The 27,387-nt window shown below is 37.6% G+C and overlaps 2 protein-coding genes across 3 annotated transcripts; both read left to right on the forward strand.

The window, feature by feature from the left end:
• The first annotated feature begins 4,245 nt into the window (after positions 1 to 4,245).
• Positions 4,246 to 17,539, forward strand: clta (clathrin, light chain A). Of its 2 annotated transcripts, XM_084716109.1 has the most exons (7): positions 4,246 to 4,515; positions 5,281 to 5,309; positions 7,194 to 7,311; positions 7,812 to 7,923; positions 10,695 to 10,748; positions 13,733 to 13,768; positions 16,318 to 17,539. In XM_084716109.1, the coding sequence occupies exons 1-7, from the start codon at positions 4,344 to 4,346 to the stop codon at positions 16,487 to 16,489; spliced, it is 693 nt and encodes a 230-aa protein (XP_084572235.1). In that variant the 5' UTR covers positions 4,246 to 4,343; the 3' UTR covers positions 16,490 to 17,539. The 2 variants fall into 2 exon arrangements, with proteins under 2 accessions (XP_084572235.1, XP_084572236.1); XM_084716110.1 differs by lacking the exons at positions 10,695 to 10,748; positions 13,733 to 13,768 and having other exon boundaries at positions 4,248 to 4,515.
• Positions 17,540 to 22,389: 4,850 nt separating this feature from the next.
• nansa (N-acetylneuraminic acid synthase a) lies at positions 22,390 to 27,317 on the forward strand. Its single transcript, XM_084716111.1, has 6 exons — positions 22,390 to 22,597; positions 24,020 to 24,235; positions 24,321 to 24,420; positions 24,814 to 24,968; positions 25,081 to 25,347; positions 26,264 to 27,317. The coding sequence occupies exons 1-6, from the start codon at positions 22,466 to 22,468 to the stop codon at positions 26,471 to 26,473; spliced, it is 1,080 nt and encodes a 359-aa protein (XP_084572237.1). The 5' UTR covers positions 22,390 to 22,465; the 3' UTR covers positions 26,474 to 27,317.
• The last annotated feature ends 70 nt before the right edge of the window (positions 27,318 to 27,387 follow it).

Genomic DNA, 27,387 nt, shown 5'->3' on the forward strand with positions numbered 1-27,387 from the left:
TTTTTTTTTTTACGTCATTGCCATGGACCTTATGAAGATCTGAACTGGTTTTAAAGCTGAACGTTTTAAAGTTTTCTTCAAGATTTATTTTATCTCAAAATATGTACCTGGTTTGTATGTACAATTACATACTGTATTGTGCATTATATACTAACTGAAATTGTTAGATGAATTTCTTTGTAATTTTTTGGCTTACGTCCAAATAAATGCATTGTTTTGTTTAAGATGAACGCAAGTTTATTTAAAGCAAAGTCAGATGGATGGATTGATGTTCTCTAGAGTACAAATTGTCTGACAGTGTTTCACTCTTGTTGCTATGTTTGGGTGTTTATGCAGCTTCTTAGTTTGATGTCTACACAGAAAAAGTGCACAGCAACTTAAAGAACAAGGCCTCAGTTGTTTACAAACATGGATGGGCTGAAGTTCACCACTTTGTGAAGAACAGATAGGAATTTAGGGATTTTACCATCTAAAATCTGTAATATCTTTAAAAGATTCAGAGAATCCCAAGACTTCTATGTACATGAGCGGCAAGGCTGAAAACCAACATCGAATGCCTGTGACCTTGCATTAGAAACTGCATCATCAACTATATAATTGTATATAGGATATTACATGGGTTTGGGAACACTTTGTCACTGCATCTACAAATGCAAGTTAAGACTCTACCGTGCAAAGAGAAAGACATATATCAACAACAGCCACAAACGCTGCTGACTTTAGAAAAGTGTGTTGTCGTCTGACTAGTCCACATTTCAGATTATTTTTTGAAATTATGGACGTCGTGTCCTTTGGGCTAAACAGGAAAAGGACCATCCAGTGCCCCGTTTCCCAGAGCCTTCGTAGCGCTACATGCGTCATAAGTTGTATTTTAAGGTCTCCCTTAAAATACAATTCACACATAGCGCTACGAAGGCTCTGGGGATCGGGGCCCAGATTTTTACCAGCACTGAGTTCAAAAGCAGCATCTGTGATGATGGATGTGTGTGTTAGTAACCGTGGCAATGTAGGTAACTGTCATATCTGTGAAGGCCCCATTAATGCTGAAAGGTACACATACGCCCCGGACTGTTGAGCAACTGGAGTCGTATATCGAGTAAGACTGAGAGAATTTCACTTTAAAAACTTTAACAATTTGTGTCCTCAATTTTCACTCTTACTGAGTGATGTAAAAAGAAAATGTGATGTATCATAGTGGTAAACATGCTCCTGTCTCACATTCTTTTGGAATATGTTGCAGGCGTCAAATGCAGAATGAGTTTATATTTACAAAAATCAAGTCAGTTAACCAGTTACTTTTCAACTTAAATAACTTGTCTTTCTACTTTATTCAATTGAATATTGGTTGAAAAGTTTTTGCAAATCATTGCATTCTGTTTTTTTTTTTTAAGTTTTACATGTCACAACTTTTTTAAATTGGTGTTGCACATGTAAAACATATGTTAAGTAAGTCAAAATAAGAATCATGCAGTTTTAAAAAAGATGTTTTATGTAAAAAAAAAAAGATAAGATAACTATAATCTGTGATGATGTGTTTCTGTTGGTTTACTGGAGTAAAGAAGTTGACAGAGGTGCTGTTTTCAAATGTAGTTTTCACGATTCTCGATTCAATTATAATTCTCTTGGATATGTAAGCAGAATTTATTAGCCAGTTATACAGCACTGCTTATGGGAACAGTACTATAAATGGGGCTTTTAACTTAGTAATGTGCTGATTTCTGCACTCTGTATCCGTTCAATAACAGTTTTGGAGCTCCAACAGTATTGCAGTATCTAAATTTTCCACTTTAGCTCACACTAAGGTCAGTCTTCTGACAGTCCAGTCCATTCAACACTGTATTGCACCACTCACTAATTATGCAATTTATTAATATATAATTAATTTGTTCCCTGGCTGTGCAGCCATAGTCACTTATGGTTTATGCTCCTTGTATGCCAGTCATTTTGATTGTGCTCTGGATTTTTATGCCAGATTTAACAATCATAAAAAAGTCAGATTACAAAAAAGAATAGCATTTTTTCTTTGTCTTTTTATTCAGTTTTTTTTTTGTGTGTAAACTTAATTAAAACTGCAGGAAAATTAGGAGCCAGGTCATTGTCAAATCCTACATCTCTGAGTAGGATTTACCGGTATCTATTGGCAGAATATGGCAGAAATTAAATATAATAATCAGAAGTATGTTTTCCTCATTGCATAATTACCTGAAAATAAGAATTGTATTTTCTTTTCTCAGAACAAGCTGTTTATATCTATGTCGTCTTCCATGTTTTACAGTAGACATTAGAAAGGACCTTTTGTGTTTTTTGCAGCCACTGTGGCTTCATCTGCATGCTTGGATGGAGAGGGTGAGGCGACATGTTTTCAATCTGTAATCTCACCACTAGATGCTAATAAATCTTAGTACTGGTCCTTTAGGTCCTAAGGCAGGAGATGAGACACTCACTAACAGGTTCTCTTGTCTCAGCAAGAACATGCACCTTTGCTTTTCATGATTTCTGTCAAGTAAGCAACAGGTCAATGCATGCTTTTGTTCCTTGTGGTTCTTAATGTTTAGTAATACAGGTTTTCAGCTCAAAGCAAAATCAACTTTTAGTCTAGTTCTAGTTTTGAAATACTGTAGTACTGAGTCTACCTACTGACATTGCTCTGGTGTTTTAAACCAATGAACTCACTCCAAGCTGCATACTTTAAGTCAGGTGAATGCCTTCTTGTCACCTGAGCCCTTTGAGACTGTCAGAGCTGTTAATAATTAACCACCAGGACATTAGGCTTTGGGCTGGGCATGACAAATGTTGCCAGGGTGCTTCACCAGCTTTATAGCAACAAAGCCAAAACTCTGCTGGTGTTTTACAGAGGGCATTTGGAGGACTAAAGTAAAGTGAAACTATGATCTCATACAGCCAAATTTAAGGAAAACCTGCAGAAATGTGCAGTAATACAGCAAAACCAAGCTTCAAAAGAAAGATTTTATTAGCAGCACAAAAACATAAATTGTCAAATGAGGTGCAGTTACTACCATTTCTAGACAAACAAGAAAGACCAAACCAAATTATTAGAAAACACTGAAAGCTCCTAAATTAAGAAAAGTCTTGACTTTGTGCAGACTCTGTGACCACAGTTTAGACATAGAAAAGTGTTGTCATAGACGGCTGGCTGTCAGAGCAGGAGAGACTCAGTTTGACAGACAAGAGGTAGAGACAGAACTCACCTTGTTCTTCCTCATACCTGGCCCTGAGAAATGAACATTTTCCCAATGTAATAAAAGTGCACACTGAATTTAAAACTGTGACAGACACGGAGAAACTCCCATTTTTACATGGAGAAATACCCAAATGTGAGATGATCGCAGCCAAATTTATTTCCTTATGTCATGATGTGAGGATGGCCAGTGGAACCTGAAAAAAAGACTTATTTTTTATTCTAATTTTCATTTTTATTGTTAAATTTAATTTAAATTAAATTAAGTTAAATTGATTTGTTTATTTACTCATTTGGTTTTTGTATTGATAGGCCTGTACTTCATACCATAATCCAGATATGTTGCTATATCTGTATATTTCATTGCTTTTAAACAAATGCTCATATCTATATTCTTCATTTTATGAATTGTACATTTGTATTATAAATAAAAAATACAACTGTAAAATTCATAAAATAAAGACTTTGGGAATATTGTATTTCGTATAGTCATGCCAATAAAGCATACTGAGTGTCTTTTTTAGTTGAAAACCCGTGACCTCCAGAGAAATGGTGCACAAAACATACATTATCAATCAATACATTTTTAAGTGCTCATATTTTTTAAAGGTGATTAATCAATTAATGATTAGTCATTAACATCCCTAATCCAAGGTCATTAAAAGTATTCAGTGCTTTGTATCCTTTGATTTGCACTTGAAGAAAAATCCATATACATCTTACAGTACACATATATGTATATTTCTTTTCTTGTGTTTTTTCGTTCAGTTGTTGATAAAAAATATCAATATATAATTGGTGTGAAGATATCACCATATATTAAATATGTAGCAGTTGAATCTCACCTAATCGCAGACTGCGGATTTTTTTTTATCAGAGCTCTGACAGCACGTAGCAGGTCATGGGACCCGTATGCAGGAGGGTTTACACATTTGATTGGTCCGATTTTGAGGCAGCTGCTTCATGATTGGTGATCAGTCCTATCAGTCACACGCATTGGCTTGTGATTGGTTATTCACCCGTTTCCGCTTCGCTAGCTGTTCAGATTTTTGTCGTCCTTCTTCCCGTTGAGCTAATCGGTTTCGGTCACCCACTACACCTGCTCGCCGTTTCTTATATTTATCTCCTCACAAATCCACACAACATGGATGATTTTGACATGCTGAACGCGCCCGCGGCTGGAAACGGTGTCGGCTCGGAGGAGGACCCCGCTGCTGCCTTCCTGGCCCAGCAGGAGAGCGAAATCGCGGGGATTGAAAACGACGAAGGCTTCAGCATCCTGGACAGCGGAGAGGTTCCCTCATCGTTTACAGACGGTGGGTGACTGCTGTGGCCAAGCGGACAGTTAGCCTCCATTCACCGTTAACATTGTCCATCCGCTTAGCTTTATTCTTATGGGTTGTGTGTGTTTTTAAACGATACGTGTTGCGTGAAACCTGACTTTGGTTATGAAAACAGACTGAAGTTGATGTTCTTCTAGTCTGCTTGCTAACGTTAGCTGAGTTAGCGTCGCTAACATATTAGCCAAGAAGGCTTAGCTAGCGTTAAAATGAGCCTGTGATAATTTGTCTGGAATTGTTAAATGAACACAAACACGTAAAAGGAAAACTCGTATTGATATGTAACATAAAATGTTTATGTGACGACACAAGCTATAAGTAACGTTTCTGAAATGAATGAAGCGGATAGCATCAGCTCTACCGTTAGTGGCTGTGCCATTCATTTTCTCCTATCCAGCTTGACTGCTTGCTGGCAGCCCGACATGTTGCTACGTTAGTTTGTTCCAGCTAACCTGACAGCCACCAGAGGAAATTGATGGCCCTTAACGACCTTTGGCCATGACAGCTTCATTTCCTTGGAGCTGTAGCTTCGTTGTGGTGTAGCAATAGTAACTGGCCAGAAGTGCTGACATATCATATTATGAAATATGCGTGTATGACAATCTTGAGGATTCAGCAGGAGCAAAAGATTCCCAGTTAGTCAAAGTTGTGTTGTTATAGTTTTGTCATGTTGCTTAATCATGTCTCTGGTTTGATTTGTCTGCATGATTTTTAACAGCTGTTTTCCTTGTATCTTTGTAGATGGTGCTGTCAACGGAGAGCTTCATGGGGTAATACTAATTTACCTTTTTTAATATCAAGAATATTGCTCTCAATTGTCAGATTCTTAAATTCTTCTGTCCTTAAGTGTGTTCCTCTCTATTTTGTGTGTGATTAGGTGGAATTATTGTGCTCTCAGTGTACACATGCATCACATTGTCCAAACCAAACATCTCTGATCTTTTGATCTGTAAAGTAGAGCTTTCACTTGTACCTTCTTACAGCTGTGTGGTTTTGTGTTTCCCAGCTTTCCTCAGGCTTGTTGTCAGTACATTGATGTTATTGTTTTGGTAAATGACCAAATCATGTGATATTTGTGTCCATAATGTTACAGTAAAGAAAAACCTTAACATTCCCATGTGAAAAAAGTCCCATACTGTTGGCCCTGATCTCCCCACTGTTGTTATTTGGTGGATATGTGTGTAGCACATAGACATGAAAGATGAAATTTTCTAATCATGTTTATCGTAACCAAAATTGTTAAGATTTTCATTATTAGCACAGCACTGTTAAAATGTGCTGAAAGTTTCAAAAAGTACAGATACACACTCTGAAATTAAGTTTATGTTGAAAACCTTTCAGTTGGCACCACAGTTATGGTGCAGTTTTTAGCGCTTTCGCCTCACAGCAAGAAGGGTTCAAACCCTGGTTCTGGCAGGGTCTTAATGTGTGTGGTTTGCATGTTCTCCCCTTGCTTGCCTGGATTTCCTCTGGGATCTCAAGTATCCCTCACCATGAAAAAACATGTATAATAGGTCAATTCTGCTGTCAGTACTGGGATGCATCAGGCACTGAAAGTGAATCTTAGTGTATGTTAGTCTGTATGATTGTACATGACAGTACATGTACATGACAAATAACGTAAAACAAGCAATTGTTTCATCTCTAATAGCACAACTCTTAAAGAATAATTCTGGTTTATTACAACTTGATCTAAATGCCATGATTTTGTCCATAATTTCTATAAGTTTCAACAGTTAAAGCAGGTTATCTACAACTCTTTATTTGGATGTAAAACTGAGGGTTAAACCACCTGAAATGTCGGTAATAATAAGCCATCATTGTACAGAAAAAATGGTATGTGCACAACTACTGCAAGTGCAATAGGTCAGCGTTGAACCTGTAAATTGTAACTTATTTTGACATTGGTCATCATGGCAGTGTGGGTGACAAACCATTTTCCTGTGATTTTCTGTCTAAAAAGTTAAGGTAACCTGATGGTGCGTTTAAACACAGACTCTTATCATCTGACTGCTTATGGTTCTTGTCCCATCTGACTTAATTTAGTGATGTTCCCAGATGTCAGCAAATTATAAGAATGCAACAGCATAATTCCTGATAGGAATGATGCCACAAAAATACAAAATATAAAACCAAAGCTGTAATAAACCAGAACTGCCCTGTAAGTGAATTAATGGGATATTGAGATTTGCTCCAGTGTTAAATCTCCCTTTTAGGCATAGATTCAGCAGCCTCTTCTTTCCTTTCAGCTCCGTAGCAGTAATGATTTCAGTGCTAACCACAGAGGTTTGAATATCTGTCTGTTAAATCCGCTCCAACTTCCTTTTCCTGTGCTGTCATTGCAACATTGCTGCCTTTTGCACTGTCAGGACTTCTTTGTGGCAGTCAGAGAACCTAAGCTGATAAACTCAAAGTGGGCCATTTTTGGTTTTAATAAAGCATATCAAATGGCACACAGCTAACTTTTATGATGATATACTACATACATATTGAAATTAATATAATTATGGTGATTCTAAATCTGTCAGATGATAGTTTGAAAGCTGAATAGTTCAGGATGAGAGCCTGAATATTTCTTCACCACATTTCTGTAACTGACATTGATAAAAGTAACAGAATTATCTCTGCTTATCGTAATGCCATTTGTTTCTCAGGAAAGCAACGGTCCTTCAGACGCCTATGCAGCAATCTCCAATGCAGACCGTCTGCAGGCCGAACCTGAAAGCCTACGCAAGTGGAGGGAGGAGCAAAGAGAGAGGCTGGAGATGCTAGGTAAGCACAGCTCAGAGTATCTTTGTACAGGGATAAAACAGACCACTGCTGTCTGAGATGTGACAAGTGAAGGTTGATGTTTTGTTCATTCTAGTTTGGTTTTATTTTGCACAACTTAAAAATGCCAAAAAATAATATACAGTGCAGGAACATGTCCAAATGCTGAGGGCTTATTTGAAGCTTCCAACTAAATAAAGATTTCAAAGTTATTAAAAACACAAAGTACAGAACAACAAAGTAAATAATGCAAGTGATGGCAGACTAATTGAAAAAAAATATGTATAATGTATAATATGAGAACAATAATAATAATAAAAACAACAATGATAATAATATTTAAATATAAATAAATAAATCAGATAAGTCCTTTCAGCTTCAACTTGGCAGGGGTTATTTTCATGGCATTTGTACCTGTTCATAAAATGTTGGTTAAAGAACGCCAATGTTGACATTTATTTCATTTGTTCATCGCTCCTGTCCTCGATCATCTTCCTCCCCAGATGAAAACTCTCGCAAGCAGGAGTCAGAGTGGAAGGAGAAGGCCAAGGTGGAGCTGGAAGAGTGGCACGCCAGGCAGAACGAGCAGCTGGAGAAAACCAAAACCAATAACAGGTACTGGCTTCATAGAGGGGTAGAAACAGGACTCCGGGAACATGAATAAAACGCATTTATAGTGTGTGTTTACACCAAAAAACAGTCACAACAATCTGCAATCTTAAGAGTTTAAGTATTTTAACAGTTCTGAAATGATAGCAAGTGTTGGATTCAGCTGCAGGTGAGTATAGAACCAAATACTAAGGTTTTGGCTCAGTGTGGAGTGCAGGGCTATTGAACTTAAATACAATGATCACTGGGGGTTTGTGAGCTTCATTGAGTAGTTTGTCAGTTATTTGTTACAGATAGCTCTTACAGTATAGTGTTAATAGATATATTACTATATGCAATAAACTAGGGCTGCAACTAGGGATTTTTTCATTATTAATTAATCTGACATTCAAAGTGACATCTTCAAATTGCTTCTTTTGTCCCACCAACAGTCCAAAACCTAAAAACTCCTTATTCTTTATCATAAATGACAAAGAAAAGCAGCAAATCCTCACATTTAAAAAGCTGGAACCAGCTAATGTTTGACATTTTTGCTTAAAAATGACTGAAACCATTAAATCTGTTATCAAAATAGTTGGCAACAAATTTGTTCAATCAACAAATCAACAAATTTGTGCAGCTTTCACTTTAATGGTATCATTTTGACCTAAGGGCCACTTGACTGGACCACTTGAAAAGATGCTAGAGATTCTTGCACTTTTACTTCTGTTCCTCTAAGCCCTCAGGAAAACTGAAAATGAGCTATGACTTGACTTGTAGGGCCTCTTCTTGTTGCATTCTCTCATCACAGCATTACAGCTGTTGCACAATGAACACACCCGTTTATTACTTGTTGTGGCGGCCAAAACAAATCTTGTCAGTCCATTTACTCTGGAATCGGCGACTTCTACAATCAACATTACGTCTCCATAGCTTGGAGAGAGAAATTTTGAAGCTTATTGTCTGTGTCTGATCAGCCCAGAGTGCAATGTGAACCTTGAATGAGCAAAGGACAGGTGGCAGAGCTGCTGTAAGTCTTTTTTTGGCCAATCACAGCACAGGTGTTTTAAAAAGATGTAACTAAAACCATAGTGGTTCAGATGCCTCAAAGTAGATTTGCGGGCCATAGAAAAACTCAAAAGAGCCGTATCCGGCCTGCAGGCCACTAGTTGAATATACCAGGTGTAGAGTCTCCAACAGGAAAAGAAATGCATCCACCTTAGCCTTGTGGTTCGAGAAAGACGATGTGCTGGTTTACCATCACCGTTTTCACTCGTCATTATCCCACACCCTCCAGTTAGCAGTTCACTTGTTCACATATGTGTGGATAACATTGTAAAATCAAATCTTTTTCTTTAGTGGGAAACTGAGGTGCTACAGTGTATGAGCCAAGAACAACATAATATTCAACTCAGTATTGTAACGTCTCATGCCTTGACGCACACACTCTACAACAGGCCTGCAACAAATACAGGTTCACTTATATTACATTTCCCAGCAATCAGTTTAAATATCTTTAGACCTCAAAAAGTTAGATCTTATCATACAGCAATTTAGTCATGGCTGTTTAAAGTGTTTATATTATCATCTTAGATTTACTCCACCTGGTTATAAATGGGCAGAGTTAGATGAGTGTGTCAGATTGAACCAAAATAGTCAGATCCCTTGACAGTGGGCTGGCATGTTGCTTTAGCAACATACAGGCTACTGACTCCAGAGTGTGAGATTCGATCCACGGGGCTCCTTCACTTCACTGCGCATTTGTCATTCCTTTTATTTTCAGTGTAGTACAATAGCTGTTAACAGGCAAATAAATATGAAGACTGATTTTAAGCAAGTAAAATTCAGATGTTTTAAAAATGTAGTATATAATCTCATGATGAAATATTTTTGACATGTTGAAGGAGTTTACCAAATTGTTCTATTAACTGTGTACTAAGTTTGGATGTAGTTAATTGGTCTTGACTAGTTTATAATAACAACACTCCTCCTACTATTTAAGGATGTGTAATATGCTGCATGGCTGACATGTTTCCTCCACCAGGTAACTCATCATTCTGCAGAGGGGAATTGGCAAAGTTTCTGTGTGTTTGTCTCTCCTGCGCTGTAATGTAGCCCTGCTGCCTTATTAATAATAAACCACCTTCAGCCATGACTCCCTACTCAACTGGCAACCCTACGTTTGGTAGAAAAGTGTTAACTGATGTGTAATCCTTCCATACGGATGGTCGTTGTCTGATAAAGATAAGTAAACTGGCTAACAGATGTACAAGTATGAGAAGAGTCAGGGCTGCAACTAACAATTATTTCATTATTAATCTATTTATTTTTCCCCCAAACTAATCAATCACTTGGTTTGCACTGTAAAATGTGTAGAGAAGACCGATCTCTATCCTCCAAATTTACCAGACATTAAATCTTAATATTAAAGTTGCATGTTTTGCATGAGTAGCAATCAAAAAAGAAAAAAAAAATGCAAGGTGTAAAAACTGGAATTTGTTAGTATTTTGACATTATTCTCTCACTTCTGTAATTTGTTTCAAATGTGAAGACGAGCTGATCACCAGAGCCGTGTAATTAAAGATTTCAGAGGGTGGACACAATCAGCTGACAGTCTCCCTGGGCTCCCTGCATTTAGAAATCCTTCCAACAAACCTGAGCCTTTGATTATATGCCTTAGCTTATTATTGTGTGGTAACCTATAATGCTTGTGTTTCCATCCTCTTCTCCCTTTTATCGCTGTCTCTCTTCTCTCCTGCCTTCTTGCTGCTCTGTCGTTTGGGCGGATGTTTGTCCAGGGTGCTGGATGAAGACTTCTACAAGCAGCCCTTCTCTGAGCTCATTGGTTATGTGTATGTTGCTCCAACTAACATCCTCCCTTTCCATCTTCTTTTGCTTTTCTCCATATTCATCAACTCCCAGCATCCAACCACTGACATCACATTCATCTCAGTAGTCAGGGCATTAGTTATCCCCTTGTGTTACCATATTTTAGTTCAATTTTTTTCATTTTTAACTTTTTGGATTTCTAATTGATACACTCATCATCCAGGTTGTAGTTTTTTTTTCTTTTTCCAGAAACTTTAGCAATAACTTCTTACCTCATATATCTGCATGTCATTAATGAGTGGATGCCTGTCAGGATATTTGAGTAACAAGAATGACTGCATGCCACTACACACACTCTTCTAAACTCCACAGTTAAATCTCTGAAAATTAAATTAATTCTCTCATAACTGTGCCTGTGTTGACTCCTCCTCCATTTGTCACTTCCATACTGTTTCCCTTCAAGTCATTTCAGCAAAACATTTTGCAAATACATGACACTAATACATTAATCGTATGATCTCTCACAGAAAGTGTTTTGTTTTACTTAACAAATGTGATTTTCCCCCAAATTAGTCTAAACTATATTATTCAGGAGTTAGGCTGCTTATAGATTTGTTTGAAGCAGTTGTGTGTGTGACTTGGGTGTTTGCGTGTGTCACCTAATCCCTCCTTTTTTTTAAAATATCCTGAGTGTTGTTTTTAAAATGTGACTCCGCTGCACAATGTGCAGAGTTAACATTGTTCTTGTTGGTTCCTTCCTTTGAATCTCTACAATCCTAACTTCCTAAGTTCTCCCACTAACAGCCCATATCTCCAGCTGTAGCCACTTACTTATGTTATACTTCTACTTAGTTCTGTGACAGAACAACGCAAGAAAAATATGTCACAATAAGACATGTGTACAAAATATTTCCACCATGTCAACTAGAGCCAGACAGATGTATCAATAGGCTGATAATATCGGCCCAATAATGGCCATTTATATAGGACATTTATATTTGTATTAGCCAGTTAAGAAGAAGCAGACTTCTCTCTTGATGATTTCATTTTTGATGTCTATTTTTGTTATATTTTGTGGCTATTACAGTCACTGCAGGGGCCTCCAAAATCAACAAAATATGAAATTCCTTGTAATAGCTTTTAAATAAATATAGTTAGACTTCAACTTGAGCTGTCTGTAAGACTCAAGACACTCCAGCTCATACTTTGTTTTGTCTCTGAGGATATTTTATATTTTTATAGTCTGCAGAACAGTTTTTATTAGTAAGACGACATTAAACGTCTCTTCAGAGTCAGAGATACAGTCTCCCCAGCTTTGTTTCCATCATTAGCATTTAACAGGTTAGAATTTGGTTGTGATGTTGACACTCACACCACTGTCTCTCCTCTCCATCCTGTTGCCAGTCCCAGCTAAATAAAAGATGTTTTGTTTTGTTTTTTATTGATAACACCACTGGTCAAATCACGGTTACACAACTGCTTCAAACTGAACTGTGTTCATGCTTGATTAGAATGTTAGCTGCTCTGTAGCTACTGCTGTCCTACAGGATGACATGCTGATTTGCCCAGCTAGCTGTCCAGTAGCCTGAGCTGTGCAGCCTTTGGTTTACTATCAGATTATTTGGGAATGTCTGTTAGCCTGCATTGTGGTGTGCATGTTTTTCTGCTCTTATTCATCAGCTTTGATTATCAGGGGCAATAGGGGACATTAACTCATAGCAGCGTCAGTTATTATTTAATTTTTTTTTTCTGTATAAATGTTTGATAAAAGTAGTGTGACATTTCTAATTTATTTTTTGGTTGGTCTTTAATTATGTTGTTTAAACTGTTCTCCTTTTGAAAATTGGCACTACATTTCCATTTCATTTGTAACTTAATATTAAAGTACCCCTTTTGTCTTTTCATTAGGAAACAAGATATTTTATTATGTTTTTCAATATCCTTTTTAATGTGCACACTTCAATGCAGCTAATGCAGCGTGTAGTTAGCTTATAGTGTGGATTGACCCAGTACTACCAAACAAATTGCTTTTGAGCCTCAGCAGTGTTGGTGCAAAATGACACTGAATCACACCACGTCCTCCTCCTCCATCTTGTTGGTGTGAATCTGTGAAGGGCGACTCCAGGGGCCTCATTTATAAGCACTCTGTAAGAACAAATGATGTGAATACCACTTCCCACACACACGCTGGGGATTAAGAAATGTGACAATAGATGCATCTCTACACAGTCTCTGAACAATCCCTACACCCATGCTTGAGAATTAGGACAAATCATGTCCTACCAAAAAAAAAAAAAAAAAAAAAAAAATTAAATACAATTTTATTCTTTTTTTTTTTGTGAAAATGTATCCTTTAACGGTTTTTATATGTGAAATATATGTCATTCTAAAACTAGAAATTCCTACTGATAACATAAAACATAAAAATGAAGTATTATAATGTCATGTATTGTCATCTAATGTGTTAAAAGGTTTAGCTATACCCTAAAGACCCCTGTCTTTATGGTTATGTCCCAATTTTCAAGAATGTTTAAGATTTGGGGAAAGTTGGAGCTGGCCACATCATTTGCAAATGTAGTGAGATAAATTGTGATAATGTCTTTTGACATATGAAGATAAAGGTGCTTGTTGTTGCCCTTGTGGAGGTTTTATGGTCTAGAATATCACTAAGATAATGTTGTGTTTCGACCAAGTTTTCTAAATGAGACCCCAGGTCACAATCAAAACATGTAGTGTGTAACTGACAAAGAATGACAGGAAGCAGTATTCACAGACATGTCTTTTTTTCCCTCTCACCAAACCAAAGGCTGCACAGTAATCATTTTGTAGAATTAGAAGAAGAAAAAAAGAAATTTAAAAAATGTCGCTTTTTGCATGCTGGCTTTCAACATCTGCATTTAGCTCATTTTTGTTGTCTTTCATTTCGTCCCCTCCCTTTCTCTCTCTCTTCTAAATTCTGACTTGTGAAACTGTTTCTCCTTGTTTTCTTTTCCTATGCACCTTAAAGCACACACATTAACCATCCTTGCTACCGCCTAGACCAGTTAAGTAAAAATACAAAAACCCAGAACCTCCAAATACTTCATATTCTTGACAGGGGGATAGATGCAGTTCTGTGTGTATGTTAGATAACTATTATTACTTTGCACAGATACCTAGTTTACTGTCCCAACAGTTAAATCCACTGCCTAGATAGGGGTTTGTCAAAATGTCCCTTCTGTGATGTTGTGGTCCTTCTAGTTCCTTTTGTGTATTCGTAGTTGGTTGTGACAGTGAATGTTCATTGGCTTCTCATCCCCATTTTGCTTTGTGTACTGTGTTGTAGTCAGTAGTTGAGTTTGTGCCTGCAGGTTGGGTGGGGTAAAGAAATAGAAATCTAGAAATGTATAATGGCAGTGGAATTATTACTAACTTTGTGGGTGGGGTGTGATGAGGGCTTACATTTGTTTAGCCATAATCTGTGGCTTGCATCTCAAAATGTCTTGTGATAGTGGCACTGATCCATTTTTAAGTTTTGTCTTTTCTTTTTTCTTTTTTTTTTCTTTTTTTTAACTTTTGTTTTTTAACTTCAAGTGTTATGTGGTAAGCTCTGTAGTGTAAATGTCCATTTTTTGGTTCAATAGATGGTTTTTGAAACACATCAGCCTTCACCAAGAAGACATTAATTGATCTGTTCCACAAATCTGACACATGAAATCAAAGTAAACTCATTCTTTGCCACACCTCCGAATAGCCTGCTTTCCAGCCGCAGCACAATGCATGGCTAAGGCCCAGCAGTGCTTCCAGCTCTTTTGGATTTGGTTAAAAAAAAAAAATCAGAACTTGCCGTTTTTTTTTTTTTATTTTAGTCAAGGACAAGTATATAGATGAGCTCAAAATCCCTATACTTGGGTCTTGCTGTGTAAAGAGAACATTTTAGATAAGCAACCACAGGGCAAGTTGAAGTGCAAGGGTGTGGGCAAACCCCCCCTTCCCCAGTTCTTCACTGAACTGCATTTTTAACCAACCAAAAATGCTTATCTGACCTTACAACTATTTTGTTTAGCTTCAGTTTGTTTTCCTTGGATTTCTCATCAATGTTTTATATGTACAGCCTCAATCCCAAAAAAAGTTGGGATGCTATGAAATGTAGTTAAGTAAAAACAGAATGCAATGATTGCAAATACTTTTAGCCTTGTATTCAATTGAATACAGTACAAAGACGAGATATTACATGTTCAAACTGATAAACTTCTTTTTTTTGTAAATATAGCCCCATTCTATATTTGACACCTGCAACATGTTTTTTAAAAGCTGGGACGACAACAATAAAAGACTGGAAAAAGACCATTGTAAGAACAATGTTTCTCAACACAAAACTGTGGGGATTTAGAGATTTCAACAACTTCAATCCATAATATCTTTAGAAAAAACAATTCTAAAAATCAAGCGAAATCTCTGAATGCAACAGGCTACGCCGAAAACCAGCATTGAATGCCCAAGACCCCTCACGCTGCAGGTTTTGGAGCAACATACTCTGCCATCCAGACAACATCTTTGTCAGAGACGTCCCTGCTTGTTTTATCAAGATAATGCCAAAATACATTCTGCATGTGGTACAGCAGTGTGGCTTCATACAAACAGAGTTCAGGTACTAGACTGACCTGCCTGCAGTCCAGACCTGTCCCCCATTGAAAATGTGTGGTGCATTATGGAGCACAAAATACAACAACAGAGACCCTGGACTGTTGAGCACCTGAGGTTGTATATCAAGTAAGAATGAGAAAGAATGTCACTTTAAAAACTTCAACAGTTTGTGTCCTCAGTTCCCAAACGCTTACTGAGTGTTGTTAAAAGAAACAGTGATGTATCACAGTGGTAAACATGCTCCTGTCTGTCTTTTAACTTTGTTTGGAACATGTTGCAGGCATCAAATTCAGAATGGGTTTGGGTTTTTTAACACTAAAGTTAATAAGTTTTGATATTACATATTGTTTTTACTGTATTAAATTGAATACAGGTTGCATTCTGTTTTTATGTACACATTTACACAATGTCCCACCTTTTCTGGAACTGGGTTTGTACCTCCCTTTACTGTTGTGGAGAGTCAAAAATACAGGTGACTGTACTGTAATGTGTAAGCAGAGTTTGGGGGCATGCCACAGGTAATGAAGCTGTTGTAGCTTGTTCTTTATTTTTTTGGTGGACGTAAAGACAGGTGGATGTCCTTTTCTGTGTGTTGATTGGACTGTCCTGCCCTGAGGTAGACTCTGCTGAACCAACAAAGTCCTACCAAGCTAAAAAACATCAAAACCAGACACCTGTCTGTTATTTGCTCTGCTGTAGAGTTGTCCTCAATAGATTGGGTGAGGATTTGTCAAATTTTTGATCCTAAAATTTTTAACTTAACTTTTAACTAATGATTGCATTTGTCATGCAACATTGTGGTGCCGATGCGGCACGACTGAGTTTTCCACCAGAACTCGTATGTGTTGGTGATCAGCAGAGAACTTTCTCAGGCTCGTACGTGTACATTGGTATATCTTACCTCTTCCTCCACTGACTGTTTCCTATCCCATGTCCTCCCCTTCTCCTCTTCTCCGTCGGGTGTAGGGCAGCTGAGGAGGCCATGATTTCAGACCTGGACGAGAATAACCCCGGCACGGAGTGGGAGCGGGTGGCACGGCTCTGCGACTTCAACCCCAAGTCCAGCAAGCAGGCCAAAGACGTGTCCCGCATGCGCTCCGTCCTCATCTCCCTGAAGCAGTCCCCGCTAGTCCGCTAGGCGGCCGAAAACGCTCAGGGCATCATTCCATATCATCCTCTGTCACCACGCACCAACCAACTCAACGACCGACGTCTCACCATCTGTATTCAGAAGACAAGGGGACCCGCCCACCCCCCCCAACCCCAATCCATATCTGTTTGCCATGCACAGCCCTGTGGAAGGATATAGCCAGTGGTCCCACCTTCATCTGTCTCCTCCTGGCAGGGCTGTAGAGATTAACCTTGAAGCACCAGCTCACCATTTCCTGCACCCTGAAAGGTTTTCACCTGTGTGCACATTTTCCACAGACCAATCAAGACCTTGAAATTCTGTCAGTCTGCTAGGGTCAAGCTCGACACCAGGTCTCATGGTCTGTGGTATTGTGCAGCACTTGCATAAAGGATGGTGAGTTGGGACACTAAAAGGGAAGGGTTGATTGTTTGGGCCTACAGCCACACTACAACCTGCTTCACATGGCCTCCAAACAATATCATTCCCATGATGCTGTACTCTAACTCTTAACCTGTCGATCTTGTGAATCCCCCTCTTACCTACGAGGGTTGATTGAATTGTTTTGTCCACCTTTCGCCCTCCAGCACATCGCCTCATGTTTTCCTATCTGTAAAGAAAAGTATCTTCAGAGTTTTTCTTTCTTGTTGTTTTTTTTTAAGGACCAAACTCTAAGACAGAACTCCAAATTCAGTGTGTGTACTTTGAACTGTGTGCGTAGAGCCTGCTTGTGGCACATTGTGTTAAATTTTCCAATCTATGCATTTCCTTTTGAAAAGCCTCTCCCCCTCTCCAGTCAGGAACTGAACAAAGTCCAGTCATTACAAATAAATGTGACCCGTTTGTGTGTGCGTTAAAACCTCAACAGTGTGTGTGTATGTACTCTATGCGTGTACCTATGTACATATACAGAAGGCAATATATATACAGTATATAAAACGTTTGTCACTGAAATTAGACAGTTGTGGTTTTAAAGAGAACTAGATATTAGCCAGCTGTTGCTTGACCATGCGTGTTCATTGTCCATTTGATTTCAGTATCAGTAAAAAGTGAATCAAAGTTGTCGTCTTGTCGTTCTTCAACTGGATATTTAAAATCTGTGTAATGGGAAAAGGGGAGTTTATCTTCCAAGGACATTATACATATTAGATAAAAGATGCCGAAAACATGAAAAGACTGAGAACTATGTAGTAGTAAATTTTGGAAACTGCTGTTCATGATTTCTGCATTCAGGATTTTTTGCAGACACACCCCCCAGTGTGTTAGAGCACAAAAAAATGATTTTGAGGACTAATTTTACTTAAGTTGAGATTTCTTTTAATCGTTTAATTTTGGCTGGATGGTTAATACGTTTTTTCTGTGATGTCACAAACTCAGTACACACATTTCTTGTTGCATTGCACAAAACGTCACTGTTTTGCTTTAGGAATGTGGCTGCAGACAACTGCAAGTTTAAGTGTAACCCTAAAATTTAATTAAGCTGTGCACACAGAGGCAGAGTAACTCCTCAGCAAGCCTAATGTTGCCTAAAGTCTGCTCACTTGACAAATCTAATATTTTCTCCTTTTAGCTCCATTTAACTCGCCACCACCTCCAGTATTGAAGTTATTAGCTTGCTTAGCTGCACTAGTCGCACCATTTAACTGCCAACTTTGCTGTTTGATGCTGGGTAGTGTATAGTGTATTTGTCAGAGGTTTTTTGCTTAAAATCACTACAAGGTCTTCAAATCTGGTAATGAACCTGTCTCAGTTTCATACTGATGCCTCTCTGTGTAACTTACATGAGCAAATGAGACCATCATGGCTGCCTGCCACTGGGTGGAAGTGTCCATGAAATTAGATGAAACAAGCCTGTGTTAACAGTTTTCCAGGCAGTTACAGGGAGTTGTATTCATTAGCCAGTTAAAAATAAAATAATTTTATTTTTGACACTGTATTTTTGGTTATTACAGTGTAAACATTGCTACTATTAAACACTGGAAGGCGCTCCAGTATCACCAATGGTCGTTGCACAGTAGTTTGAGAATCTAGACAATAGATGATATGAAATCCATTATTTTCCTTTCACAGTAAACCTCTGCATTTTTGTCAACACGCTATTAGAAAAAAATAGTGACAGAATTGCTGCAGAAATTGCTGCTGTTAATCAATGACAAATCCAAACATAAATGACATTGTGTAAAAATATCCTGTAAAATACACAAATACATTAAAAAAGGCCCCTGTCCTGGTCCAGTTAGTCCTTTCCCACGACCTCCTCATCTCCTTTGTCCATCTACTCCTCTCTCTTATATTTTGTCTCTCGCTGCTCCTCTCTCTTTTGTTCTGCAAGGTTTCATGTTAATGTTTTGCACCAAAAAACTACATCAGAAAATTCAAAAGTTCCTCGCAGACCTTGTTGTGAGCAGTTTCTTGTAAGAACTACTTTCTTTCTTGTAGAAAAGAAAGTAGTTTCAGTAGATTGTGAGTATGTGAGATTGTAGTTCCTTCATGGAGCTGCTCACAACAAGGTCTGTGGATTATTTTGAGTAAATGGGTCATGATTTTTGAAGAGAGTTGAATTTGAATTGTTTTAATTTATTTTATTTTATTTTATGTTGTTTTGTTTTTTTGCTTTTAACACCACGAGCCGACTGTCATTATATTGGAGAGAAGGCAGACATCTCTATAGTGATATCTCCAAAACTCTCCAACTCACATGAAAAAAAAATCTAAATGGTTAAACAGCACTACAGGCCAGGGGACAACAAAAGTATCTTTGATTTTAGATGAACTGTCCCTTTAAGTCTGTGTGTGAGTGAAAGATAAAGAGAAGAAGTTGGACACAGATGAACAGAAGTGCAGTTAGATAAAGGTACATTACTCTGAGGATGAACATAGTCTGAATAGGTCCTGATTACACCACGAGGGTGTGTTGGTGGGAAATGTTACAACATCCTGTGGTTACAGGGCGTCATGCAACTCAATTCACAAATTTGTCAGCGGTCAAATGTGGGAAGTGAAGCCACATGTTAAATCATCCGACGCTAACATTTCTGTCACGCCCCCTCTAAATTCTCATTTTCCTCACTCAGTGCACTAATTGACATATGTGGTTTGAACATAGAAACAATCTGTTCCTGCCTCATTTTCCCAGCAGTTAATCATAATAAACTGTGAGATGTGGTTACAATAATTTGTAAGCTGCACTGTAATTGTACACAGCACCTACATGATACATACCCATTCTTAAGAACTGGGACAAATCATGTCTTACAAAAAACATTAAAATTATTAATACCAATGCTCTCTTTCAGTTCTTTGGTAAGGTACTGTAAATGATTTATATATATGAAATATATGTACGTTATTGGATGGTTTGCTTGATTTTTTTAAATTTCAAAACTTACTCTGTTCCAGAAATCGCCCTTGTCCCAGACAAGAATTCACAACTTTAAACAATTTTTAAAAACGTGTTAAAAACATTAAGTGTAAAACTAACAATACTATGGCCCATATGCCCATTTCTGCCACTAAAAGAAAAAAATATCCTCAAGATAAGTCATAATTATGAGATAAAAAAGTCAAAATTATGAGATAAAATGTCAAAATGATTAGATAAAAAGTCGTAATTATGAGATAAAAAGTCATAATTTTGAGATTAAGAAAACTCAAAATGATTAGATAAAAAAGACAAAATTATGAGATTAAAAAAAATTGAAATTATGAGATGACTTTTTATCTCGTAATTTCAATTTTTTATCTCATAATTACGATTTACCTTGGGGATATTTTTTTTCTTTCAGTGGTGGAAACGGGCTTCCATACAATACCCACTGATAACATAGGTATAAAAATGTGCTATTCTAATCATCTTTGTTCTAAAACATATTTTTTAAATGAAAATATTAGCTCTTTAAAGTTGTATCCCAGATTTCCTGACAGATTTTTATAAAAAAAACACGATTGAATTAGGCATAAAAAGGTTTAATCTTGAGGACCCGTACTTTAAAAAAGGCTTTAATACTATTCAAGCACTGGTAAACTTTCTTCTTTTTTGACCAAATAATAACATTGCTGTCAGATGCGTTTAAACCATAACATGTCAACTTCGTAGACCCCCAAAAAAGGGTTTTGTCCCAGTTCTCAAGAGTGAGTTGTGAGGGATGATAAAGATGGTGTTTTGTTGATTATATTTAAAACTTTTCTTCATGTAGGAAATGTCAGATGTGGCCCTTAAAGGTCCAGTGTCTAATATTTACAAGGGTTTATTGGAAGCCTGCAGCAAAATAGAATGTAGTATATACATGAGGGTATAGACACCAGAAAAAAAAATAATAGTGTTTTTATGACCTTAGCATGAGGCATTTATACATATGTCCTACACACTTCAGAGGGTAAAGTGACACAAGGTATTTGCAGTTTGCAAGTTTACAGCTGGATGTCACTAAATCCTATTGGTCATATTGGTCCTTTAAATAGTAATCAGTGTTTCTTAGTGTTAATTGTGAATAAAAAGGCTTTTAAAAAGCTTTGTATTCTGGTGTTATATTCTCATTTAAGAGTTCATAAATAGCAGTGGCAAATATTGGCATGATAGTTTCTGGATAGTTCATGAGTTTGGCTGCGATTGACATTATTTTATTTTTAGAAACTCTGCAGACGTTCAGCTTACTCATCAAATGTATGACAGGTGTTGGCTTGTTCAGAGCAGCCTACTAACTCTTTTGAGGCATTTTTCTATTAACAGTTTTCTGTGAGGTTTGATGTGGGATTGACGTGTGGGAGAATTTTTCACTAGTCTCAGTTTGTGCTGACTATATTTATCTAAAATATTGTATACATAGAAATGTTGTCACAGTATCCCAGTTAATGTTTTTTATTTAGTTTTCATTTTGGTTTTATATTAAACCTAAACCTAAATCTATAGAAGAATTCACTCTCTACAAACAACTTCCCTGAACAACATTAAATCCTCATGTGAAGAGGAACTGGCAGAATGGTACACACTTCCTCTGTGCTCAGCATAGACTTCTACAATGGACACTCCATCATAGGGCACACTGGATCAAAGCAAGACTCTCCAAAATTTACCAAAACGTGAACCCAAGCTGTTTAAGATGCAACCAAACTTCCACATATCATGTTCATGTGTTGTGATGTTGCCCCCCATCACCTACTGACTTCTGGAAAGAACATTTTAACACAGTCTCAGAAATAATTGGCACAGATTGAACCAGATTCTTCTCCTGGACTATTTGGGCTTTCTTTACCTTCAATGCCTCTGACTAAATCAAACAAACAGAAATAAATAAATAAATAAATAAAATAATAATAATAAAAAAAAAATATATATATATATATATATATATATATATATATATATATACCTTTTGTTATTTTTGGCATGGTGTTTTTGTATTTTTACCAAGTAACTTAGTAGTCGAATAATTCTACTTATATACTTATAATACAAAATATTGAAAATACAATAAATAAAGTGGTAAAAAAATAGAAAAGAAAGAAAGAAAAAGAAAAAAGATATGATTAAACAGCTAAAGTTAAAATGTTCATTTGCCACTTTGTTTTGGTCTGATATTCATGATTGGTCAACATTAAAAAATTTATTTACAACTTGAATGTGAACATTTCTGACGCCCTCAGTTTATTCTGGGAAAATATCATATTCATAATTATATGTAACATTTTAATTTTGTCCTTTTTTCCTGCCTTGTTTTGTACATTTTCTTTGTACTATATTAAATAAATAAATAAATAAATAAATAAATAAATAAATAAATAAATAAATAAATAAATAAATACTTTTATTTTTAAAGAAATACCGGCTTTTACGTTGAAGTACGAAACCGGAAGTTCTTGTACATCCTGGTTGTGCAGCACGTTAACTGTTCCGGTCGGCTCCTCAAGGCACAGCTCACAGCTATCCCTCCGTCCTCCTCTCTGCCTAATAATCCCTCTTTGTTTGTTTTCTTTTCTGTGACCAAAATGCCTCTAAAGTTTGAGCTGTGTCCCGGCAGAATGATCGGAGGTAACCATCCGTGCTTCATCATAGCTGAAATCGGACAAAACCACCAGGGAGACATTGAGATTGCCAAGAAAATGATCAAAATGGCAAAGGTAATAAACTTGACACGTATCGGTTTGTTCTAAACGTGAATAAGTGCGTTTTTTCACCTTTGTTCTTCTATTTGACAGCCAGGATGCACACACAGAGAGGGATGAACGTACTCAGAATTCAATTTAGAAACATGGCCATTTTTAATATCGTGGTCGTCACACCTTCCTCGTCTGAATCATTACTTTGAATTAAATTAACCCTGATTCTATAATAAATAGTTCTACCATGAGGTGTTAATTTATGGACCATCTATGTGCAAGTGGACACGAACGACTTTGGTAAAGAGGTGTTGTGTTATATTGTAGAATGTTAAATTGCCGTTTTTTTGAATGGAGTTTGGTTTGTCCATTCACGCCTGGCACATAGTGGCCATACTAGGCTACGCTATCTGTACTGAGGCTATAGTGTCAGCCTGTTTCTGTGTTTTCACTTCAACAGACATAAAGAAACGCACAGATTTTTTTAAATTAATTTTTAAAAAAAAAAAAAATTCTCCTTCCGTTATGTCATGATTTAATTGGCATCTACAGCAGGTTATTTCACTGATTGTTCTGAGCCAGGGCATTTTCAGGAGGCAAAAAGTCAAAAGTTTCAGTATAGCTCATGCTTTATACTTTCATTAGCACTTTATATTATTTTATTATTTGTTATTTTCTGGACATTTCCAGAAAAGAGCCATGTATTTTGAAACCAGTTTATAATGGAATAGAGACACAGTCCTGCATAATTTGAGTTTAGTTGTTCTTAATTCATAAGTTTTGTTCATTTCCAGAGGAATTTTCTCAAAAGAAATGCTCATTCTAAACCCAAAAAACATTTTCATTCATCAATTTATTATTGTGAACTTTATTCACCAAATATGTTCATCTGTATGCTTGGTTTTTGGAGGGAGGAAAGATAACAATCACGATTTTAATCCCAGGCATGTTTAGCTTACCTGGTGAAAAAGTCTTTGTTACACTAGAAATATTTTAAAATAAAATTGAAATGATTAACTAAAAGTCTAAGTCCAATTAGGATTACAAATTTTGCACATTTTCTGTAACCACTATCTAAATACCAGCAATTATTAATAATAAAGCAGATAGGTTTTTTTTTCTCATTTTCATTTTTTCTTGCTTTTTCCCCCTCTTTTTTCCTCTCATTTTAAGTTTAATTATTCAAAAAATTGCCAAAACTATGCCAAAGTTAAATTAATTATCAATTAGTAAATTTTTCTGTGGTTAAAATCTTAATGGCGATTATTCGATTAATGATAAATGATCATTAACCTCCATAGCAGTAATTAAATACTACCCTCTCTTTTTGGTGCCAAATAGTCCAGAAACCTTTGGGTGAATTGACACTTCATCAGTTCCTTTCTTTGAAATAAAATTTAGTAAAATTACTATTCAGTTTCCTTTACTTATCCACCTTCACAGGACTGTGGTGCTGACTGTGCCAAATTCCAGAAGAGTGAACTAGAGTATAAATTTAACAAGCGAGCCTTGGAGCGCCCGTACACTTCCAAACACTCCTGGGGGGCAACTTACGGTGAACACAAGCGCCATCTGGAGTTCAGCCATGAGCAGTACAGGGAGCTGCAGAAATATGCAGAAGACGTGGGGATCTTCTTCACTGCGTCGGGGATGGACGAGGTGAGAAAGAGACTTCTGATGAAACTTTTGTGACATTTGAATCAGGTTTCAGTTTTAATCTGATCTTTTTTTTTCCTGCCTTCAGATGGCGGTGGAGTTTCTCCATGAGCTCAACGTGCCTTTCTTCAAAGTGGGCTCTGGAGACACCAACAACTTCCCTTACCTGGAGAAGACGGCCAAGAAAGGTGAGAGTGAACTGGCATATCTGGGAAGCATGAGATCGACTCACCAGATGTGTCTTATGTTGAATTAAAGGTATAATCAGTAGGATTATATCAAATACCAACATTTTCACCACATCAACACCAAGTAACAGAAGACAAGCTGGAATAGAAACAGATCTTTTACATGCATTAAAAAGATATAGAAACATTAAAGTAAAGGGAAAAAACCCAAATAGCATAAAATAGCAGCTTTATGAACTGATAAAGACCAAAAACAGCATTTTATATCACCCAAATATAACAAAAATGAAATCAGGATTTAAAGGAAATGTAAAGGGACGCCTTAATAGTGAAGAGTAGAGGTGCATTTTTCCTCGTGCCCATGGAGGACTGTAAGACTTTTGTCTGTGTCAGGACGACCCATGGTGGTGTCCAGTGGGATGCAGTCCATGGAGACGATGCGTCGAGTCTACAAAACGGTGAAGGAGCACAACCAGAACTTCACCATCCTGCAGTGCACCAGCGCCTACCCTCTGGAAGCTGAGGATGTCAACCTCCGAGTGATAACGGTGACTAGAGTTCATCAATCTTCTCATCTGACTCCCTGCAGGAAAGCAAATCCACACATTTCTCAAAATATCAAACTATTTCCCGCTTGTTTCACTCACTTGTCAACTGCAGGAATACCAGAAGGAATTTCCAGATATTCCCATCGGGTATTCCGGCCACGAGTCTGGGATCAGTATTTCAGTAGCGGCTGTAGCTCTGGGGGCGAAGGTCCTCGAGCGTCACATAACCCTGGACAAGACGTGGAAAGGGAGCGACCACGCCGCCTCGCTGGAGCCCTCTGAGCTCACCGAGCTGGTTCGTTCCATCCGACTGGTGGAGAGGGCGGTGGGGAGCGGCCTCAAGAAGATGTTGGCTTGTGAGAAGCCTTGTCACGATAAGGTGAGACGTCGTTTCTCCACAAGAAGACACTCAAGTACTGTTTTAAATGTGTAGAAGGGATTGAAGATGGAGAACCTTTAAAGAAATATTTGAACTATTATTTTTATTTATTTTTTCTGTTTTGTTTTTAAAGGAGCAATATGTAATAATCGTGCATCTGTCCAAATAGCGAGTTGGAGCCATAGACTGTATATCAAACTGGTTGGACTGGTGCTATGTCAAGGATGCAATCATTGTGCTGCTGCAAAATAGTGTTGGTGGAACATTTGCATGTTGGGTGGCGAGCATTAAAATGCCTGTATCACTTCAAAAGAAAAGGTAACAGCTGTTAGCTCATTTAAATTCGTACCTTTAGCATCCCAGGGGCTAATTTGCAGTGTTCATGGAGAGACAGGCACACCATTGTAACTTGACTTTAAGTTGATCAGCTGTTTATAACTGTCAGTTGTCTGTCAATATAAAGTTAAGCCCGTTTTACCGAAAACAAAAGCCCACTGCTCTGAAAATACACACACTGTTGTTTGAGTTAACTGCTCACTGCCTGACAAACTCCGCTAACATGTTGCTCAATTTAGCGGTTTTAAACATCTACTTCTTCTAAAAGATTGTTAATGATTTCTTACGACTCATAAACAGACTCTTACTAATTTACCGAACATTCGGCATTAATTTGAACTTAATTAATGTGAAACTGGCAAACAAAAATGCAGGTTACAGGCCAAAATAGAAATTTCAAAGGAGGACACTGCGCTGTTGCGTGTTGTCAGAGAAGAGAGTATTTTGTCTTGGCATGTTTTCTTACTCTCTGAATATATCATGCTCATTTTCTGGTTTATTACAGTAAATATATTACAGATTGCTCCTTTAACTTTGTGCTATAATAATTAAGTCAGTCTCTTCATTATTTCTAATTCAGCTGGGTAAGTCGGTGGTGGCCAAGGTCAAGATCCCCAGTGGAACTGTCCTGACTCTGGACATGTTGACGGTGAAGGTGGCCGAGCCCATGGGCGTCGCGGCCGAGGACATCTTCCAGCTGGTCGGCAAGACGGTGATGGAGGACGTGGAGGAGGACGAGAGCGTCGTGCCGGAGGTGGTGGACAGCTACGGCAAGAAGGCCAAGTGCTGAGGATGGCAGAGAGATTTGAAATGAGTACAAAAAAAAAGGCACTTAATTTCAGAGAAGATTTAATGGATTCCTCTGGGGAGAACTGGGAGTGAGCTTAATATGACACAGGCACCAGTGTCCCGGTAACTGGGTTTGGTCCTGCTGAGCTTTCTGACACTGAAGTCATGGGCAATAATTGCAGTGTTAGTCTGATGGTTTACATATATTAAAGATGTTCAAACAGATAACTCCTTTGCTCAAATAAGTCTTTTGCCCCCTCACTTCTCCTTTGCCAAAGCATTTTTAATTTTCTAAATGCCTTATTGTAATTCACTCACTTTTTGGCAAACAGGCTCTTTGATAAACGCACTTCAACCTGCACTGTGGAGATTAAATGGATTTTGGACACATGAATCTGCTACGTCCTCTCATCTCAGAGCCTACTTGCCAAACAGTCAGTGGATTCTTCCATTTATCTGTCAACCTGTGCCAGGATCTCTCCAGTAATTTCAGTTTCTGGTATCAGACAGCAGGGTTTGTTTTTGGCCAGCTTCTTTGTGAGAAGCTGGGTGAGACACCAGATTCAGCCCTAAGAAGAAAAATGCATACACTGTCTGCATAAGAGATTCATGTATGCGTTGTTACTTCTTTGCAGACACGGTCTAATGCCCACTCTCACAATGAGCCATGTTTTTGTCATGAATCAGATTCCTTCTGTCTTTGTTCGTTCTGGCACCAACATCATCATCTAATCCTGCTTTCAGGATGAAGGATGTTTACACACATCTCTGAACGTGGAAATCTGTTGGGACTCTGTTGAAATCTAAGAAAAAAGCTGAATCCTCCAAATAAAATGTTGCCCAAATTCCCTCCTTGTTGTTTTTCCATCTCTTTGCAACAGTGCTTTGCTGTTTGACTGGTGTTAAGATGCACTC

Source organism: Lutjanus erythropterus, chromosome 3 (genome assembly GCF_056507025.1).
Source record: "Lutjanus erythropterus isolate fLutEry1 chromosome 3, fLutEry1.hap2, whole genome shotgun sequence".
In the NCBI taxonomy this organism is placed as follows: Eukaryota; Metazoa; Chordata; class Actinopteri; order Lutjaniformes; family Lutjanidae; genus Lutjanus; species Lutjanus erythropterus.